This window comes from Nothobranchius furzeri, chromosome 6 (genome assembly GCF_043380555.1).
Source record: "Nothobranchius furzeri strain GRZ-AD chromosome 6, NfurGRZ-RIMD1, whole genome shotgun sequence".
NCBI lineage: Eukaryota > Metazoa > Chordata > Actinopteri > Cyprinodontiformes > Nothobranchiidae > Nothobranchius > Nothobranchius furzeri.
This window is the reverse complement of record NC_091746.1, coordinates 59,336,634-59,358,300: the sequence shown is the minus strand read 5'-3', so window position 1 is coordinate 59,358,300 and position 21,667 is coordinate 59,336,634. Positions and strand designations below refer to the sequence as shown.

The window sequence follows — 21,667 nt, the reverse complement described above, 5'->3', positions numbered from 1 at the left end:
ATTAATCTACTTCTATATTAATTTATTTATGTGGCAGTGTGCAGCTCTACAAAAGTTGCATCAAAATTACCAATTCTGCAGTGGAAAGTGTGGTATATTTGGGTGGTCAGCCCAATGTCACCCAAAGATTGATTGATTAATTAAATGATAAGACTCAAACGGCAGCCCACAAATGATACATCAAAACAACCGGCTCGGCAATGGGAAGTGTGGTATATCACAATTTTGGGGTGCTCACCCCAGTGTCACCCCAAGATTGACTGATTGGTTGGTTGGTTTATTTATTTATTTAAGGAAGAATGTTATCTTATTTAGAGCATCAGCTGGAAGGATTCTGTCTGCTGGGCTAAGGGCCAACGTCTTTTCTTCTTTTTACTAGGGCGACGGTGGCACAGGAGTTAAGTGTTCACCTCGTAATTGGAAGGTTGCAGGTTCAAGCCCCTCTCAGTCTGTTGCTGTCATTGTGTCCTTGGGCAAGACATGTAACCCACCTTGCCTGCTGGTGGTGTTCGGAAGGACAGGTGGCGCATGTGTACGGCAGACTCACCTCCGTCAGTGTGCCCCAGGGCAGCTGTGGCTACAATGTATCTCATCAACACCAGGGTGTGAATGTGTGTGTGAATGGGTGAATGACTGATTGTGTTGTACCGGGACCAGAGTGAGTAGAGTGTGTATGGGGAGCGTGGGTATGACATACATTCTTGTAAGTCTTTAGGTCGTATGTGTATGTGTGAGCATGACGGAGGAAGCGTGTGAATGTGTTTGTGTGTGAAGGTATCTGTTAGGTGGGGTCTTGGACTCCTTTCCTCTCCTGGGACATCTTGTGATGCTACAACATCTTTGCCTACCCTCCCCCTGCAACTTTTTCTGCCAGTGGGTGGTGCCTTGGTCTGAATACCTTTAAGTACCTGGGTGTTCACCTCAACAGCAAACTGAACTGGTCCAACAACAAAGATGCTCTGTATAAGAAGGGCCAAAGCCGCCTCCACCTCCTGAGGAGGCTGAGGTCCTTTGGAGTTAATTCTCAGCTGCTAAAATCCTTTTATCACTCTCTTGTTGGCTCTATTATCCACTCTGCTGGGGTCTGTTGGGGTGCAGGCAACTCTGACCGAGATAGGAAGAGAATTAGCAAGTTAGTTCACAAAGCTAGCTCGGTTCTGAGGTACCCACTGGATACAGTTGAGGAGACGTGTGAAAGGAGGATGCTGGGGAAGATGACCTCCATCTTAACCTCCTGAGACCTGGATTTGTATTTGGTGTGATGTAAAATAAATTTGAATAAAAATCTTAACAGGTTTTCTAGATAAAACTAAAAAGAGATGTTTTTACCTAAAGTTGATATTAAATGTTTCTAAATAATAAAAAAAATCAAGGTGTACTTTGAAGAGAATAAAAACTTTTAGTGAAAGATGCCAATGAGGACCAGGGTCTCAGGAGCTTTAAAATACCCTCCCACCCACTGCATTCCATTGTGGAGACCATGGACAGCTCCCTCAGAGGCAGACTGAGATCCCAGATGTAAAACAGAACGCTATTCATCCCCTCTGCAGTAACAGTGTACAACTCCTCACTTTAAGCTACACTGGCATGATCCTGTTACACAATAACACCAATGCAATATTCAGTATGTGGTAAATACTCGTTCGATAACAGATTTACGTAGTATGTCCTTGTCACTTGCAGTATGCTGCGTAGTATTGGAACCCAAGTTTTTTCCTTTTTTATTTGTGGTTTTTAGTGGTTGAACATTACAATACTAGACTACTGCCAATGTGTGTATACATGTACCTTTGCCGTTTTTTTTTTTTTTCAAATTATTCTCTTAAATGTTGGTGCTGTAACAAGTGAATTTCCCCACTGTGGGATCAATAAAGTCAGTTCTATTTTATTTTATTTTAATTATTCTATTCTGCAAGTCTAAAAGCAGATTCTTGTTCATCATTTATTGTTTATTTTTGTGAATCCCCCTCCCCCACCTCTTCCTTCTCTCTCACTCTTTCTCTTACACTTTTGTCTCCGTTGGGATTTAAAACAACCAATACTATTTCCAATAGCAGAAGCTATAACGCTCCACCTGTGAGAGTGAAACTGCAAGGCTTGTCTTCAGCATTCAGACATCAATTGTGATTGCTTCACGGCCAGTCAAGTCAACGTTTTAAAAATAATTATAAACATTTTTTGTTTCACTAAGATGCATTGGTACCACTTTACAATAAGGCTTCCTTTTGTATTTATAAATGTTTATTAACTATTAATAAATAAAGACTTGTTTTACACTTTACAATAAGGCTCCCTTTAATCGTAAGTATTTATTTATTATTTTTGGGCACATGATTATTTGCCCAAAATAGTAAAAATAAATCTGGTTTACTATTTAGCAAGATACTAGTGAGTTCAGTCTCTTTCTCACCCTTAATTAATGCATAATAAACATTTATTAGTCATTTATAAAGCATTATAGATTGAACAATAACTTGTTTATAAACTATTTGTTAGCCATTTATTGTAAAGTGGTACAGATGCATTTTTATAAGGTGCTCCAGATGTTTATGCAATTCAGAGCCTAACAAGTCCTACTTTTGGAGGAACCAACATTTCTTATTATTCTTTGTTAAAATCCTTCTACACTAAAAATCTTCTGTTGCTGCAAATTCATAACTCTCATAAATATGGTGTAGCTAATGAACGCCTTGACGGCTGCTCTTGTGGTCTGCCTGCATCTGTTGTAATATAATACATATAAAAATTTGTATGTCTAACCTTGGTCAGGCTGTACTGCGGAGGCAAACTTCTATGCTTCAGAACGCAGGGGTATTGACAATTAAGTTGATTCTAATAATAAAGACTTAGTATCTTGAATTTATGACTTATCTTTCTTGTAGTTATAAGACAATTTTAAAAAAATGTATCTGAGTGGCAGCAATGGGCTTTGATACTGCAACAGATTAATAATTGTTTGTGTTGTTGACCAGTTCCTTTCATTTTTCTGGGATTAGTCCTCTGATAACTCCACCTGCTCAACATAAACACACCGATCCAGACACAGAAGATTATTTGTGATAAAAACTCGAAAGTCCACACTGATAGTTTTCTCTTAACAACTTGTAATTTTACCACAAAAAAGCATTTTAGCCAAACAAAATACTGATAATGTAACAGGGGCCAGTGTGTTTAATTTGAATTACTTATGTTTGTGTTTCACCAGTCGAAGTCTTAAAAAGATTAATATCATTACTTACAATAAAATCACAAATGAATGTTTAAGATAAGTTACATTTTTAGATCAAATCATAAACATAATGTTCTATGCTCCCTCTCCTGGTATTACATTCTTTCTTTCTAGCATGAACACTGAGCTGCCACAAGATGTCTCACTTTACCAAAGCATGAGGCATCATGAAGCAGCATCTTTTCTAAATAAATAGACTTTATTTTAGGTTTTAATTTCTCATTTTTGAATGTGTTTTGTCTTAGGAGGCCTGTTTGGGAACACAGCCAACCAAGAGTCTGGATTCCCAGCAGGACTGGAAACCGGTACCGCTGCTGGAACATCAGGGTTTGGAACTGGATTTGGAGGTTTTAACATCCAGCAGCACCAAGGCCAGTGCCTCCTTTTCCGAGTGTTTACGTGCAGCAATCGGGAGGTTATTGTTGTACCAAGTCTGTTTCTGTACACGAAAAAATCCAGTCTCAGACATTAAAATAATTTAAAACACTGCATACATTCATAGTGAAAATTCTGCATTAATAGCATTTGTTTGTTTGTCTAAACCCATCCTACGATGCAAAGTGAGTCAACAACCAGAAAGTTTCAGCTGCTCATCCATCTCAACTAAAACTGTTATTTAAAACAACAAACTCCAAAGAATTTAGGTTAATCTGAGACGTGTTTTCCTTTTGCCTGAGCAGGAGGCCTGTTTGGCCCGCAGACCCAACAGCAGAGTCAGACTCAGCCCAGCCAGCTTCACCAGCAGGTCACCGCTCTGTCGGCCCCGACCCTCTTAGGAGATGAACGAGACTCCATACTGGCTAAGTGGAACCAGCTGCAGGCCTACTGGGGTACAGGGAAGGGCTACTACAGCAACAACAACCCGCCTGTGGAGTTTACTCAGGAGAACTCTTTTTGCAGGTTCAAGGTAATCAGGAACAGTTAGAATTATTCACCTGGTTCTTTTCAGTTTGATACTAAAATAGTGATCTGTTGGCTTTGGGGTTGTTTTTGCTCCTAGGCAGTGGGATATAGCTGCATCCCAGTAAGCAAGGATGAAGATGGTTTAGTGGTGCTGGTTCTGAATAAAAAGGAAGCTGATGTTCGAGCTCAGCAGCAGCAGCTGGTCGAGTCCCTTCACAAAGTCCTGGGAAGCAACCAGACTCTGTCAGTTAATGTAGATGGTGTCAAAGCCCTGCCCAATGACCAGTAAGTCTCTAAACCTGCTGCACAAACACACCTAGCAGTTAGTGCTTGTTTTACATCATTTACACACTCCTAAAGTAAAAGTGTTTTCTTCATGTTTGTTTTGTAGGACAGAGGTCATCATTAAAAAAAATTATACAAGAGTGCTTTACAGTAGAATTTTATATTTTTACAAAAAGAAAATGTACAAATTACTGTTTTCACCACTTAATTTATAGACGACAATTTCACGTAAAATCAACAGTTTTAGATAGTTTTATAGTTGACGGGTTTTTCCTGTCATGGTTTCATGGCTAATCACTGTTAAATATACAGAGCTTTTTTCACAGAGCTCAGCTCAAGCAGCTGCTGCAAAATGCTCCTGCAGGTAAACATTTTCCTACATTTGCCACCATGGCCGCTGCGTGTTCTCAACGTGTGTGTTCTGAAGATGTCGTCTTCCCTCCACAGGAGTGGACCCCATCATCTGGGAGCAGGCTAAGGTGGACAACCCGGACCCTGAGAGGTAACCATCGATGATACAAACTTCCCTCGTAAAACTAAACTAATGTGAGGCCTATCATTGATTGGCTTTGACCATTTCCTGATCTGAGCCGTGCACCAGTGGCCATGACCATTAAAAGCTGTTTCTAACAGTCAGGATCAGACTCATCTTTCTGTTCTCCTCCAGGTTAATCCCTGTGCCCATGGTTGGGTTTAAGGAGCTGCTCTGCAGATTGCAGATCCAGGAGCAGATGACTAAACAACACCAGACAAGAGTGGATGTGAGTAAAAATATCTCTGCTGTTGTTTCTAGATTTAGAAAATGTGGGAAAAAAAGAGGAACAAGAAGTGGACTCGGCGTGGTTTGGTTATCAACAGCAGGAACTCTGGGGCGGATCTCTGCGGTGCCAAGGACGGTTCACAGATGTAGTTGATGCCTGCTGCCAGCACTTATTTTCAGCTTGAATTATTAGAAATACTGCTGTAAGTGTCAGTGTCAAGAGCAGATGTGCTTCGCTCGTTTACGGCAAAGTTAGGCCAAAAATCTAATTTCCTTTTGTGGTTTGGTTATGACAGAAAGTAAAGGATGATCTAAGTATGAAACATTATTATTAATAATTAAATTTATAGTCTGAGATCAAGTCTAGCACTTGGACTCAGATGGATGTGTTGCTGAATTAAAGGGATACTTAGCAGTTCTGGCTTGCTTTTAGCACCCCCTAGTGTCTGTTAGTCAAAGGCAAAAGTAAAATTTATATCTGCTGTGCATTTGTCTTTTTAACACCTTAGTCTAACAGCTGAAAGTTGCAAGAGTGACCATTGTTTTGGCCAAGGCAGTGGGATCTGAGTGACATTTCATTAACCCTGTAAAGCTCAGTGGCCTAGTGTTAGAGTGTCCGCCCTGAGACTGGGAGATCAGGGTTCGATTCGTGGTCGGGTCATACCAAAGACTTAGAAAAACATGAGACCCAATGCCTCCCTGCTTGACACTCAGCATTAAGGGTTGGATTGGGGGGGTTAAACCACCAAATGGTTCCCGAGCGCGGCTGTGTCTGCAGCTCACCGCTCCCCCAGGGGATGGGTCAAATGCGGAGAACAAATTTTGCACACACACCAGTGTGTGTGACAACTAATGGGACTTTAACTTTAACATGTGTCAGAGTCAAGGCCCGCGGGCCAGATGCGGCCCGCAGAGCATTTTTATGTGGCCCGCGAGATAATTATCAAAAATATATTAAAACTGGCCCGCTGGCCGATTTTACCACAAAGACTTCAACTCCCATGATGCTTTGCGGCGTCAGCGCGGAGCCGACGCGCCCCCTCCTTTGTGTTTTTTCCAGCGCCTGCTGCCGGTGTCTGCAGCTCCGCTGTCTCGGACAAACTACACCCCTCTCACTCAGCGCCAAGTTCACTCAGCTATTTTCTGACGTTGAAGCCCAGAAACAGAGATTCTAGCCGCTCAGTAATGTGTTCACGACTGAAAGAGAAAGTTTTCCAACTAACGTCCAGACAGAGCTGATATAACTCCAGCGAGCAGCGACACGCTCAAACCAGCACGGCTCTGTGGCTGCTGTCGTGTTTCCTCCTCGACACACAACAACGTGGTCCAGCTGCTCAGACATGTTCATCAGCACAAACCTATGTGAGCACCTGTTGTCATCTAATGTTGTCGTTATTATGATGAAGATGAACAAAACGACAGGAGTCTCCTCCTCAGTTCAGGTCAACCCCATGATGGAGGTATCTGGCTGGAACAGGTGAGCATCACAGTAAACCAGTGCAGCAAACTGAGCTTTAAATATGTTGGTTTTATGCACTTTTTCTGCTCCAAAACATGAAAGTTAACAGGTGAGATGTTGCATTTTCATTTAAGATAAAATGATATTTTTATTTAGTTGTTGGCCCGTGAGAAAAGATTTAAAAGATTTAAAGATTTAAAAGATTTTAAAAATGCTGATTATACCACGAGTAATGAATACCACTGATGCCTTTTATGTAAAACTGACTTGCTCGTGTGTAATTTGGTTATTCCACATTCAGTGTTAATGCAGAAATAAGTTTGTTTCCAAATTTAAAGGTTCAAAATTGCATATATGTTGATAAAGAAAATGTGCAAATTTGCCGTCACTTTTTCAAAAAATATTAAGTTTGGCCCTCGACTCCGTCCCAGAGTTTCATTTCGGCCCCGTGTGAGTTTGAGTTTACACCCCTGCTGTAAAGGGTCGTTTTAGCACAAACTGGCTCAAGAATTTTTTTTTTTAAATATAAAAATGTTTCATATTATGCCTTTAAAAGTCAACATGTGTGTCCAGTGCAGCTGCAGCATGGTTGGGTTTTTCAGCTCCATTAAAATTGTTGAAATAGAAAATACATGATTAATAATTTGACCCTATTTGCATTAACAGATCATCTCCAATGACATCAGTGAGCTGCAGAAGAACCAGGCAACATCTGTGGCCAAGATTGCTCAGTACAAGAGGAAACTGATGGACCTTTCTCACAGGGTCCTGCAGGTAGCGGCTTCATGCTTCTGAAGCTCATTTCTGGTGTGCACCTCTCTCACTGGTCCAGTTCTGGTATCAAGACAGCTGAGACAGCTGATCTGCATTTTTACCAAAGCTGACTAAAACTGAGACCTAACCAGAAGTAGTCTGTATTTGGTCTGAAACCAGCCCAGAGGTGTTTCATCTGAGACAAAGATTTATGTAAACGACACAAAGCTGACGTTCAAAGAGCTCAGCTCAGCAGCACTGGTGCAGTTTCTGTCTTTGAAGAGATTAATGTCTGTTGGAAAAATCCATTTCAAATATATGTTCTTTATTTTTTTTTTTCATTCCAAGAAAAGCTTCTGGTCAGATGTGAATGACCTGGCATGTCTGCATCTCTTCCTGCTGACACTTCTAATCATTCTGCCATGCCGCTAACTTTCCTGCAGGTGCTGATCAAACAGGAGATTCAGAGAAAAAGCGGTTATGCCATCCAAGTGGACGAGGAGCATCTCAGAGTGCAGCTGGACACCATCCAGTCAGAACTCAATGCACCCACACAATTCAAGGCAAGTGTGTCTAAAGCAGAGCAGCGTTTCCTCTCAGTACACGGGTTCAGCCTTTAAAGCAGTAAAGCAGGAAATCAACTTCAAACTAATAGAAAGGCTTTAATGTTGACCTGAAACCATCTACTAGCACATTTTCACCTTTCAGTCAGGCAGTACTTTATAAAACACATTTTCATTTTTATAGTCTGTATTCATAAGTAAACAAGATTCACCATATTTACGTTTAATTGTTGGAGTCTTTGTGAATCTAAATGAACAGCGTGAACTTTGCAGCTATTAAATATTAAACTAGTTCTGCTTTTAGGACAAGCTCCATTTATTAATGTTGTGTTTGTGTCCTCTGGTCTTTCTCAGGGCCGGTTGAATGAGTTAATGTCCCAGATTCGAATGCAGAACCACTTTGGGGCTGTGAGGTCAGAGGAGCGCTACAGCGTTGATGCTGGTCTTCTCAAAGAAATCAAACAAGTAAGAGTCTACCTTTGCTCTTTAAAATCTGTCCTTTTGCTCCTGAACTTTTACTCAAGTTTCTAAAAACAAAATCCTGAACTTGTGACCTGAAGACTTGTTGCTTTTTGAAAAACTTCTTATATTGATTTTCTGAGTGAAAAAGAAGGAAAAACACCAATTATTTACTCAAATTAAATAACAACTCATTGTGATAATTCCACGTGTTCGAGATCTCTAAAGGATCTCTAAAAACTGCAGGGTACGGTTTTGTTCTGGTCCTGCTGGACCTGACTGCAGCCTTTGACACTGCTGACCACCACCTGTTACTGGAGAGGCTGAGAGACTGGGTAGGCCTATCAGGAACTGCTTCGGAGTGGTTCTCCCCTTTTATCTGTTCGAGCGTTCCTCCTCAGTGGCAGGCTCCAACTTTCAGTCCTCCACCACCTCCCTCACCCATGGTGTCCCACAAGGTTCTGTGCTGGGACCTCTGCTCTTCCTCCTCTATCTGTTTCCTCTGTGGCACATTCTGAGCTCCTTTAGAGCAATCTCCTACCATCTTTATGCAGATGACATCCAACTGTACATCTCCTTTAAGCCCCATGAGATGTCTAAGCTGCAGCTGTGACACACCTGCTTGGACTCTATCAAAACCTGGATGGCTGGGAGCTTTCTTCAGCTGAATGAAGATAAGACTGAGATCCTCATCTGTGCCCCAGACAAGCTGGTTCCCAAAGTCAGAGACTCTCTTGGTCAGCTTGCTTCTCACACCAAACCCTCTGTCAGGAATCTTGGCATGACCTTTGACCCAGCTCTCACCCTGGATTCTCATGTCAGTTATCTTGTTCGCTCTTCCTTCTTCCATCTCAGGAACATTGCAAAGCTGAGTCCCATTCTGTCCCGCTCTGAACTTGAGACAGTTCTCCATACCTTCATCTCCTCATGCTTAGACTACTGTAACTCTCCTTTCACGTGTCTGAACAGAACCTCCCTGAACCGTCTACAGGTGGTTCAGAATGCCTGTGCTCGGCTTCTGACCAAGTCCTCCAAACACACCCACATCACCCCGCTTCTCCTCCAGCTTCACTGGCTGCCAGTCAACATCGGGGTTCATTTCAAGATCCTGGTTCTGGTCTATATGGCCTTACATGGACAAGCACCATCTTACATTGGTGATCTTCTTAGTCCCTACACCCCCAGCAGGTCCCTGAGGTTCAGTGACCAAAGCCTACTGGTTGTGCAGCACCAGGCTAAAGACCAAAGGTGACAGATCATTTGCTGCTGTGGCCCCCAGACTCTGGAACTCTCTCCCCCTGAGCCTGAGATCAGTGGACTCAGTGGTCTCCTTCAAAAAGCAGCTGAAGACTCATCTGTTCAAGCTGGCTTTTGCGTGACCTTCGTCACCACCCTCTCCTGATTCTGCTCTTTCTACTTGTTTTGCTTTTCCCGGGATCCACTGATTTCCCTCTTTCCGATTCATTTTAATAATAATAATAATAATAATAATAATAATAATAATGCATTGAACTTATATAACGCTTTTCAAGATACCCAAAGACGCTTTCACACACTCTCACATTCACACACTGCTAGTGATGGTAAGCTACTTGTAGCCACAGCCGCCCTGGGGAGGTCTGACAGAGGCGAGGCTGCCATTTTCTCTCCTTTTATCTTCTTTTCTTACCATCTTTAATCACAATTAGTATTTTTGCCAGTTTAAACATATTTTTTAAATCTTTTTTTTTTCTTTTTATAATTGACATGTTTTGTGTTTGTGAAGCGCCTGAGAAGCGCTATATAAAGATTGCTTTCTTCCTTTTTTTAAAAGCACAGCTTTGTGTATCATGGCGGTTTATTTTAAACAGTGTTTGCGTTTCTCACACGTTCAGCACTTGAAGCAGCAGCAAGATGGTTTAAGTCACCTGATCAGCGTCATTAAAGAAGACCTGGAGGACATCAAACTGATAGAGCATGGACTGAGTGATCGTGGCCACACGAGAGGAGGCATCCTGAGCTGAGCCCAGGAGCCTGAATCAGTCTGGAGCGAGGCGTGCTTCTCACCCAGACCAGATATGTCACGACCACAGCTCCAAAGGTCTAAATGAACAGACTCGGAAAGGATCTGTTTGCTCTCTTCTTGTGTTTTTGGTGGGTTTATTAAATCACACCTTTTTTAATCAATAAAAGAAAGCTTCTCTACATTCAGAAGCCTGATGGAGACTCAGTGGTGTCTAATAAAGCTGGCTACCCTTCAGTCTAATCAGATTATGGATTTGATGCGACTATAAATGTCTGGAGCAAGTAAACAAGGTAGGATTAAATGTGCTCCATGGTCTGAAACTATGTAAATACATGTTTGTCTTTCTTTTTTACGCTATTAGAATAATAATAAATTTAGTGTAAAGCTGATAACAGTTGCGCTTCTTTACTTTGATTCAGGCTGAAATGTTAAAATTTCCACCTTTTTACTGGCCATTTTTCTGCCATGTTGGATTTCATGTTTAGACAGTTTGTTTATACGAGTCGTCTGACCTTCTCTGTTTACCTCCTCAGACTTTCACTTACCTGCATCTCATCAGAGCACGGCTGGAGCTAATAGGATTTATGTTGTGGATTTGCTTTCCTTTTGGGGTGAAGGCTTTCACACAGATTATTTCCCATCATGCAACAGTGTCGCCCACATCCAAACGTTCTGAATTAAATGTCAAAGAACAAATGAAACGTTCATCAAAAACATGTGAAAAATATTTTATTTAACAGCAAAACATTTAATAACAAGACATAAACTTTAAAGTACAAAAACACATTCCATAAAGCTTTAAAAAGGTAGAAGACACCTGTGTGTCAGTAACTCCTAAAGCTCCGGTTATTCCATTCATCAGGTGTGTGAGGAGAGGTCCACCAGACGAAAGGCCTCCATGAACTCGTTGATGTCGATGCTGCCGTCCTTGTTGAAGTCCATGCTCTGAGCCAGGTCTGTGATGGCCTTATCACTGATCTCCATCTTCAGATGAGAGCTCAGGAGCTTCCAAGTCTGATGAAACTCCTCAAAAGAGATCAACCCTGGAGGAGGAGGATGGTAACCAGATCTTTTGATGTGGATTGATTGAATCTAGACATTCCTGAGCTGTTTGATCTTACAGAAAAGTGATGACTATGATTACAGCCAGTCTGATTAGACTGACTTCCAGGTGAGTTTAGTGCCGCTGACTCACCTGAGTGATCTGTGTCTATGATACGGAAGATGGTTTCCAGGTTGGAGTGGTTTTTGTACATCGTCTCCAGGATACTGGTATCCGACACCTGCCCAGAGTACAAAAATACTACTTTTCATCTATTTCTTTTAACACCTGAAGCAGAGGAGAGAAAGAAGATCACCTCTAATTTGGGCTCAGTGATGGAGAGCTCCTTAATCCACTGCAGGTAGTTCACCATCCCATAATGAGTCCTGCTCACGAGCTGAGGCCGCAGCACCCTCCATGGCAGACCCAGCTTCAGGACGCTGTCTGTGGCAGTCGCCCAGTGCCTTAGAGAGATCAGCCCTGAAATACAGGAAGGAAATCCTAACTTCCACCATGACTTCCATCACTCTGTGTCCTGGAGCATAAAGATGTGTTCACTGTTTGGTACCCATGTTGTCAGGATCAAACTCCTGGAAGGCCCTGATCAGATCTGACTTGTGTACGAACAGCTGCTCCTTCAGAGCTTGCAGGGCTGATCTTTCTGTCCGCCCAACACTGATTTAAATAAATAAAATAGGAAAAGCAATCACTGACTTTAAATTGAGCAGAATCACAGAATTTCTCTCTCTTTCAAGAGTTCAAATGATACATTTTTCTGGGTTTTAAATTCTCCAAGTTTGCACCTTTGTCTCAGGGTGAGCTCTCTGCTTGTCCTGCTGGCCTGATACTGAATGCAGCGAGGAACCAGGTCAGGGCCCATTCTGATGTAGGCCCCTCTGTTGCTGCCCACCTCGTAGTAGTTAGAGGCTGAGAATATGGTCAACACCTGAAAAAGACGCAGTTTTCAAATTTCCTATCATGAACTCTTCCTGCTCTCCAGAACCTGAGCAGTGTTTCTCTCTGCTCACTTTGCGATTGTGGCAGAACTCGTAACCGTCCTGTTTGCACTCATGGGAGCGGATGAGGAGCTGGAGGCTGTGTCTTCCCAACACCTCCTCAGTAACGTCGGGACCCCAGTAGCAGCCCCCTCCTCGCACCTCATTGGGAACGCAGCCCTTTTGTGGCATTGGATCACTCCACAGCAGGTCCACAATCTAAGTAAAATCACAGCTTGTTGTAAATCACAGAAGCAGGAAAAAGTCGATGTAGGTCCTACATGTAAGATTTTTGAACCTGTAATAATGAAAGACTGGTTTTATTTAGAACTGATCATGTAAAACATCTTTCCAAATCATTAAAGAAAATACAAACTAATGATGCTCACTTGTTTCCACTCACGCCCATATATTTCTGTCCGTTCTCTAAACTCTGGGTCAGAGTCAGAGTCTGATGTCTTCATCTCTCCGTAGGACTGGTCAAACCCAGCCAGCCGACGCCTCTTCTTCAGCTCATCCTCCACCGAGCAGCTCAGATAATTCCCCACAGACAGGTTGTGAAGGGAACGCCGATGGAAGTTGTTCCTGTGAGCCGGCGCAGAGCTGTGGTTGGTCAGAGAACGCACTCGTCGACGGCCTTCCATTGGTCCATCAATATCTCCATTCCCGCTGTTGCGTTGGTGGGTCATCTTAGGAGGCCGTAAGACTGACACATACTGCACACACACCACTTTGAGATTTTTACACGACTCACTGACAGAACTGAGGCTGATGGCTCCTCTTACTTTGTGCCTGTCTATTCTGGAAACAATATGGAGGTTTGTTGAGTTGGAGATCCCTCCATGAACCACCAGGACCTTGTGATCGATCACTGCGGCCAGAGGAAGCCAGCTGAAGATCTTTTGGAGAAGCTTTAAAATCTTCTTGCCATGAAACTGAAATCAAGTTATAATACATATTATCAGGACTTTGACAGCTAGTGACACTTTAAATGTGTTTGCTCAATACTTACCCTGTACTTTCCGAGGACTTCTTTAGTGAAACCATATCTAAGTAAAACACAAGTCAGAGTTGTTTAAATGTGGTTATTTTAAAGGCACACTTGGCAGATCGGTTTGCTTTCAGCACCCCCTACTGGCTGTTTAGTAGAACCAAAAGCTGTGCGTTTGTGTTTTTAACACCTTGATCTTAACTGCTGAAACGTCTCCCCAGCTTTTATTAGTGTCTACAGGAGTGATTCTTCGCTAAATTAAACAAATCAGTTGTGTTAATGATCTAAAACGTGCAGAAAACGTGCTGGAATCAGACTGCAGTGCTAGGCTTGACAGCTCAATTTCCACAGGTGGCGGCCTGTCAGTCTGAAGTTGGCAGTGGGGTATTCTGGCCACAAAAGGGGAAGGGGGGGGGGGGGGGGGTCCTGAGTGACAAGGTCACTTTAGCACATGCAGGCTCAAGACAATTGTTTAAAAATATAAAAAAGTTGCAAAGTATCCCATTAAAATCTAAAGCAATTTACTCTGATAAAACTGATCTAAGTTATTTTATTGAATTTTAAAACATTTGTCCCATTTTTAAAAAGCAAACTGAAAATATCATGAGCTTTGACAAATGTTTCCCCCCATCAACTACAGTAATTGGACCCATCGACTACAACCAGAATGTCTAAATTAAAAATGATGTCATACTGATTAAAAACAATTCCCTTTTATTAGTTTCAATAACTAAACCAGACTGATAAAGCAGATAAAACTATCTACAAAAACTGATGGGTACTAAGCTGACCTCAGGTTAACAATGTGGTCCTCGTGGTTCCCTCGGTTCAGATGCACGTCATTGGGGTAAACCAGCAGGAACCCAAACAGGATGAGCAGAATCTCCAAGGAGTTCTTGCCTCGATCCACAAAGTCTCCATTGAAGATGTACGGTTTCTCACTGGAAGGTAGCCCGTTCTGCACAGTTCGAAGTTTAGGTTTTAGTTTAAAATCTCAACACCCTGCGTGACATGATAAATTACATTCTAAATACACCTTATAGAATATTAACAGCAGATCTTCAAGTTGCCCGTGCAAGTCTCCTGTGAAAGGAGAATCGTTTAAAACACAATATGATGAATTTGAAAGACAATAGAATGAGTGTCTGAGATAACACTGGAGGAGAATCAAAGATCAGCCTGCTGCAGCGTACCACAAATAGTAATCTCCTTGGTATGGCAGACAGAGATGTGATTAATGTTAGGGAGATTTCGTAAGAGTCTCCAAGTTTCTCCAAGAATCTGAAGAACATACCGAGCATGGAGCTGCTACTAGGAAAAAAAACATGTATAAATACACACAAACAAAATGAAACATGTGCTTCTGCTTTAAAAATCAACCATCCGGGTAACAGTGCACCTACTTGTTTGTGTCTAAAGGCCTCCATGAGTTTTGACACTCCACAGAAGCTCATGGGGAAGGTCAGGTGAGGTCCATTGTAGCTGTCGGGCACCTCAACGCCCTTGTAGCAAAAATATTTCTCCCATTCCGTCTCATGGCAGATCTCATTCTCACGAAAGATGTGAGATATAAGATTTCCTTTTTTCCAGACAAAGAAAGAGGCAGAGATTTGAATGCATCAACAGAGTTTCTTTTGAACTATCATTGTCTTACTTTCACTGCTGGCTGGAGTGAAATGGTCCATCAAGAAGCCAAAAAAGTTGTACAGCTGCAGAAAGGAAAACCATGTCTTTAAAAGCAGCCCCTTCTACATGAATAGGATGTTTTATTAGGTTTAATAACGTAAAAAACTCTAAACAGGAAGAAAATCACAGATAAAACATAACACAACTAGAACAGTTGATTTATTTTCAGATTCTGTTTCAAATTAATATTGGAAAATTTTGCTGAAACTTGTATTTTAACTAGAGTTGAAGTTATTTTCTGTTTGCGGATTTTATATGTGGCACGTGGCAATCAAAGCAAGAGATCTTCTTTTTTCATAAGTAACTTAATCAGAGTTTTACACACTTGGCAGAGTTACAGGGAAACTGAATCCATGTTGCTTCTTAAGCTGAAACCGAGCTGCTGGTTCCTTGTGATTACCGTTAAAAGTGGGTAAAAATCTAATGCTGTGCATCAGTAATGGTAATTTTCAGTATATTGTATTATATTGTTTTTATTACAATTGGTGTTTCAAGATGAACAATGAACAGAGTCCTTCTGCAGACTGTGAGATCTAATCCACCACCATGAGTTTTTTGTATCTGCAGCAAAAACAGACGAGGTAATTCAGCTGGATTTTAATTTCACACTAGCGGCACATTTATGCAACTTATTTATTCTATTGGCTTTAATATGATATACCTTTGAATTTTAATACATCCACATGTTGATGTGTTCATTGTCTGTCCCGTAAACTGTGTCTACTACATGATTTTTTTGAGATGTGAAATGATGGACCGCCTGAATTTCTCCAGGTAACAGTGTTTACAACGACCATGAACATTTTCCATGCTCTAATGACAGATTATGAAGTTAGTATGTAAGAACGATACTTAAAAGTTCCCAGATTGAAGCGAATTTCAGTAACCTTGAGAGGAAGAAGCAGAGACTCAAGTTTCTGGCCCCTCTCTGCTGTGCTTCAGCCTCCATCTCTGCCGAGACACATTTTGAAATCGGCTCTAATAAGAATTACTGAGACCAGAGTGTTCTGTTCTGTAACAGGTTGTTAACAGACCGACAGCGTGAATTATTCACACCAGATTTTATGTTTTACTTCTACTTTCACTTGTGTTTTGTGTGGTTTTAGTCATAAACAACATGCTGGATTACATGTGCTAAAATACAACAGGAACTATAGAGGCTATATAGAATAACTCATCCAGATGTAGGCAATCCAGGTCCTGGAGTGCCGCTATCCAGCATGTTTTAACTCCAACACACCTAAGTAACTGGTCACCTGTTCACCGAGTTATAAAGCTCTGCAGAAGCTTGTTGATCACCTATGATTTAAATTAGGTGTGTTGGAACTGGGGAAAACTAAAATATGGTGCATAGCAGCACTTTAGGACCAGGACTGCCTACCCCCTTCTAAACCTTGAGGACTATGGAAGTGATTTGTAATGATTTGTTGCGACTGACCAATAAAAACTGAGCAGCCTTTTGGTCGTACCTTTATCTGATCCTGTTCTCCTGCATATTCAATAGACTGGAAGATGTTCCACGTGCACCTGCGTCTGATCTCCAGCCGGGCAACATACTGACGGTACCAGCGCTGGATCAGCAGAGCTGCTCTGATTGCTGAAGAACAGAAGACACAATAATGATCCCTGTTGAACGGGTTGGTTCTGTGGGTGTTTATAGGACCCTAGACTGAAAAGGTCTGGGTGTTTTCTTCAATCAGTTCAGTGATCTGGAGAACTTAACCCTCTGGAGGCAGGTGTTGCAGATTAGCAACGTTAGAACCTACCTGGTTACTCCACATACGTACTTCATGAGCATTTTTTAACTCAGAAGTACCCCTGAAGGATTTAGTTGTTCGTCCTTTTATCAAAACTTATTTTGAGCCTGAGGGTTAAATTCTGCACAAAGCCTTTCATGTTGGTTTGATATTATTACTAATAATAATTAGATTCTGAACTTGCCTGTAGCAGCTTCACATGTTGCATTAAAATTAGATTCCAGAAATTAACATATACAAATGTGTGCTGGTGCACTGATGTGATCTTAGGTCAAAATAAAATAAATGAATGAAAATACCTGGGACTGAGATGCTCACTGGAAATGAACAAAAATGAAAACAAAGCAAATGTTGAATGATTAAACCCATAGAAAACATTTATTTAAACAAAAACGCTTCACCTCTGTCACACTTCTCCTGTAGAGGTCTTGATTTTCCCATGCCACATCCCATGACCCTTTTGTTGTTTTCTCTGTCAGAATCAACGGAGCATTATTGTGTGAGGCTCAGATAGTGACCTTGTTACAAATCTGGGAACGATTCTGTAGGAAAGCATCTACACAAAGTAACAAATGACTCTGAATTCACCTGATTAATGAAACATAGCAGGAAAATTTCAGTAATTGTAGATAATTTGGTTAGAACATGAATTTTCTTTATCATTTCTGTATAATTACACATCTACTATATAAAAATCACTCATGTGTTCAGATGCAACAACAAACTGACATGGAGGAAACTCACCTGCTACATCTCCACCTCCGTGTTTCCTCAGCACCTTAAAGGCATCTGCTCATGATATCAGGAATTCCCAGGATGCATCATTGCAGCAAAAATGTCAAAAATCCAGCTTTATGTGTCTGTTTCCTCTGCAGGGTGGATAGTTGTAATATCGTAACTCTCAGCAGCTACTCCACCGTCAGAAACACACACCAGCTGAAGGCTCCTTTGATCACCTACTGAAAACCAGATGCAAGTGGATTAGGATTAAACCCCACCACAGGCGACGTGAGCGCTGAATAAACAGATGAAGGCTCTGTTAAAGGGCAGCGAGCCTCTGAGAAGGATGCTGAGTTGTGTGGGACTCTTAGGACGAGCTTTAGCTGTCTGATCAAGAACACTGATGACTCAGACTCTTTTAATAAAGATTTAATTATGTGTCCAATAAAATGATCGGTGAACTCTTTAATGGCTGACTGAACAAATTTTACATGATTTATTTAGTCTTTTATTTCCTGAAATACTCCAGATTCTTTTAGAACGTGTAAAATATTTCTCCTGACTGTATTTCTGTCGGTTTCTGCTTCCTCCTCCGTTTCTCCTGCTCTCATAACAAGTTGCTGCAAAGTAACCATCTCCCATCAGCAGCTTTTAAACTCCCCTCATTATGAACGTGTTGAAATGCATGTCAGGAATGTTCCCCGCTGCGTCTGTGCTAATATTTATCATGCAAATCACTCATCCGAGCACAACAGCTTCCCAGGCATCAGCAGCTGGTGGTGACCGGACTCTCAGCTACAGCAGCGACTCGGTGGGAACCATCAAGGACTCGTTCTCGTCCATGGATGGTTGGAAAACCTGCAGGATCAAACCGTGACCTCCTTCGTGTTTGTGTTTGTACATTAGTGGGAAGAGTTTTGCTCTCCAACAGAATTCTTCTGTTTTGGCTTTTTTCTGGTCAGAATACATTTTTCAGATCAGCAAACTCATTTAAATATCAACAATAACCTGATTAAACACGAAATGCATTTAAAATATTGGTTTTATTTCTTAAAGGATAAAAACATCTTTCCACACCAACCTGGCCCTGTGTGAAAACCTAATAGCCGCTCTGGTAAATAAAGATTTAGCTGTGATTAACCACATTATCTATCTAGCTATCATTAGTTTCACTAGTCGCTCTGAGGCCTGATAGCTGCCACACCTGAAATCACTCCTAGCGAAAAGATCTCAAAAAGCAACATAAATGCCCCGTTTTATAGAACTTCAATAACAAAATAGCTCAGAACAACATCTGAAGCTCTGCAGGTCTCACTTGGTTCAGGTAAAGGTCAGAGGTCATGTTCCAACAACATGAAACATTTGCCAGAAAACATCTCAATGATCCCAAAATGTTGGGTAAAAGATTCTGCTGACTGACAAAACCAAAGTGAAACAGTTAGACGGTGGGCGTCCCGTTAGATCAGGTTTAAAACTAGTGCTGCATCTCAGAAAAAATACATCACACCAACAGTCAGACATGCTGGTGCACCTGGGTTATGCAGGAATATCCTCCCCAGAAGAACTCAAAGGTCAAGCTTAAATCTAACTACGCTGCTGCAGGACCTTAAACTGGCAGGACTGCAGAAGCTTGCTCACATTCATCATGAAAGTAGGACAGATCTTCAGCCTGAGACGGGTTAAGAGAGGACACAAGCATGGAGGCACGGTCGGATGAAAAACAAAAATAAACTTTAGTTACTGAGTGAAAGACAGAACGAAAGAAGCTGCAGGGCAGGAACTAAAGATGCATAAATCCATGAAACATGACTCGAGAACAGGAAGACAGTCTGTGCTGAAGAGACGAGACCGAGACACCAGGAGGATTAAAATACCAGTTTAATGACTGAAACCTTGTTAGACTTTAATGCAGAAAGGACAGAATAACTGGATTCCAGATAAAACAGTGGGTTCATTTCTTTCCTGCCAAACATGTTTTAGTTTAGAGCAGGACTCTGCAGCTGCCATGATGGAAGGACACGTTTAGAATCATCTGACCTTTTCAACATTAGTGCTATTAAGCCACTAAATCTAATAGAGATTTTTCAGTTCAAATCTAATCATTGGCTCCAAAGTTAAACTGATCACTTGGTGGAAGTTGAAGCCGTTTGTAGCTAAACGAGGCATAAATGATGGGATGCTGTATGCACAGTGCATTTATGTAATAGCTGACATGTAAACAAGCAGAGGTTTCTTTCTGCTGCAGGCTGCAGAGTTTAACTGAAGCCATTGAGGCAGAAGTTCTCTGGAGGTTTTTGGGGAAAATCAGAACAGAGGTGAGAATTATTTTCAATAGTGGAAACAGTATTTGTGCAGTTACAGAGGGTTTCCACTGAGCTGATTGGGTCACATCAGGTCGGGGAGAGTGGAAGCTCGTGTCCTGGAACACGTCTGAACTGAGGTCATGTCTGTAGCAATCATCTGACCTGGGTCTGGTTTGTTGGTTCTGCTCTGAGAAGCTGATACTGAGACACAATTAGACTCTAGATAAAGATCTCAGCAGGGTTGTTCGGACTCGTTTATCATCTTATCAAGCAGATCAAGTTATATAAGATTATAAAAGTATTTGGGTTGTGTATGTAAGGAAGCACGGCAGAGCACAAACACATGAATATCTAAAAATATCATTTTAGCTGCAGAGAAAGAAAAAACAAGGTCTTGCTCCAGCTTGCACCAGCATTCCTCTGGTCTGGCGAAAAAGGGTTTGACATCCAGGGCAGCTGATGAAACATCTCCGTTTGAGACTCAGGAGAAGGTTTTGCTTGGCCTCAGTTTAGGTCCAGAGGTCACCAAAGGTCACAGAGCAAATCTCAAACCCTCACTGACCTCTGAGTTGTGCTGACGTCTGTTGTTTTTCCCCATCTTACTTTTGGCTTTCAGACAGGAACATCACCTGCTCTGTGTTACATTTTGCCCTCAGGATCCTGTCCTTGAACAACTGCAGGGGAATAAAGTTGTTATTTTGTTTATCAGAGGAAATTACTGCTTTTCATATCAAGCCAGCAAAAGGGAGATGCAGTGAAAGATGTGCAGGATGAATGAAGCGTTTATGCTCTATAGTCTAAAGACTGTCAGCGTTCTGTCATATCTTCATGTTCCAGGATCCTTTTGGGAGTCCATCACTGTTTAAACACAGTTGTTGCTTTCTTGGTTTGATCCCAAAAGCATCAGGGAGGATTTCTGGTTCAGTTACAAACATTACTGATTTCAGCATGCACCTGCCCTCAAACTTCCTTCTTCACTTTCCACACCTGGTGCTCACAGGGAAGTTCCCATCCAGCGTTGTCCTGCCCTGACCCTGCTTACCTTCTGAGATAAGACAAGCTCAGGCCCGCATACAAGGGCAGGGCCAAGAGCTGCAGAAGCTGCCAAAGAATGTCAGGATGGAAAATCTCAGAAAATAAGATAAGCAAACTATTCATGGCCTAAATTTATGTAACACACTCATTAACTAAACCTGTGAGTTCTGCTTTTGTTTGTCGGAGCAATAGTAGCTTGTTAGGTCGACTAACTCCAACATGTGAACCATTCAGATGAAAAAGGCTCCTAAACTCGAGAAATCCTGTTTTAATTTGGAGCTTTGGGTTCTTTGTTAATAGCAGACTGTTCATCCACTTTAAAGGTGAATTTGTTCTATCATCACTGTGAGAAAATGTTCAGACACGTGTGTGAGTATAGGCCCACACACACACGGGTGATGCTATGGTCTCATTCATTTATTTCATGCAGTTTACAGGTTTCTAAAGCTGCAGGAGTGCAGCTGTTTAATTGTTAGAATAGAATAGAATAGAATAGAATAGAATATTTTTAATCTCCTGCTTTAACCTCCTGAGACCTTACGTTCTCACATGAGACCTTATGCCCTCACATGAGACCTTATGTCCTCACATGAGACCTTATGTCCTCACATGAGGACATTGGCTTCCTGTCCCATCATATTTTATTCAGTTGTCCTTCTTCATTAGGTTTGCTCTCAACAACAGGATCCACACAGTTTTATATCTTGGTCTGATTGTGTTTA

At 41.7% G+C, this 21,667-nt stretch overlaps 2 protein-coding genes across 2 annotated transcripts; one reads left to right on the top strand and one right to left on the bottom strand.

Moving 5' to 3' along the window:
- The first annotated feature begins 3,299 nt into the window (after positions 1-3,299).
- Positions 3,300-10,597, top strand: LOC107373898 (nucleoporin p54). The gene is made up of 11 exons (XM_054743489.2): positions 3,300-3,321; positions 3,475-3,660; positions 3,910-4,136; positions 4,230-4,417; positions 4,744-4,781; positions 4,865-4,919; positions 5,085-5,178; positions 7,303-7,410; positions 7,833-7,952; positions 8,307-8,417; positions 10,286-10,597. The coding sequence occupies exons 1-11, from the start codon at positions 3,300-3,302 to the stop codon at positions 10,412-10,414; spliced, it is 1,278 nt and encodes a 425-aa protein (XP_054599464.2). The 3' UTR covers positions 10,415-10,597.
- LOC107373899 (serine/threonine-protein phosphatase with EF-hands 2) lies at positions 10,582-20,037 on the bottom strand. Its single transcript, XM_054744446.2, has 17 exons — positions 17,632-20,037; positions 17,289-17,359; positions 16,600-16,727; positions 15,099-15,153; positions 14,848-15,023; positions 14,638-14,752; positions 14,481-14,527; positions 14,236-14,402; positions 13,466-13,502; positions 13,239-13,388; positions 12,843-13,169; positions 12,487-12,672; positions 12,262-12,404; positions 12,027-12,133; positions 11,775-11,938; positions 11,612-11,699; positions 10,582-11,459 (listed from the first exon to the last, which is right to left on the bottom strand). Exons 2-17 carry the CDS (start codon positions 17,338-17,340, stop codon positions 11,275-11,277), a joined length of 2,127 nt encoding a protein of 708 aa, XP_054600421.1. The 5' UTR covers positions 17,341-17,359; positions 17,632-20,037; the 3' UTR covers positions 10,582-11,274.
- Between the last annotated feature and the right edge of the window lie 1,630 nt (positions 20,038-21,667).

Coding starts and splice junctions, on each gene's coding strand:
- LOC107373898 (XM_054743489.2), top strand. CDS start 3,300: ATGTTCTATGCTCCCTCTCCTG. Junction 4,137..4,229: donor ACTCTTTTTGCAGGTTCAAG/GTAATCAGGAAC, acceptor TTTTGCTCCTAG/GCAGTGGGATATAGCTGCAT. Junction 4,418..4,743: donor AAAGCCCTGCCCAATGACCA/GTAAGTCTCTAA, acceptor CTTTTTTCACAG/AGCTCAGCTCAAGCAGCTGC.
- LOC107373899 (XM_054744446.2), bottom strand. CDS start 17,340: ATGGGATGTGGCATGGGAAAATCAAGACCTCTACAGGAGAAGTGTGAC. Junction 13,170..13,238: donor CCAGAATAGACAGGCACAAA/GTAAGAGGAGCC, acceptor GTGTGTGTGCAG/TATGTGTCAGTCTTACGGCC. Junction 12,134..12,261: donor GAGCTCACCCTGAGACAAAG/GTGCAAACTTGG, acceptor TATTTAAATCAG/TGTTGGGCGGACAGAAAGAT.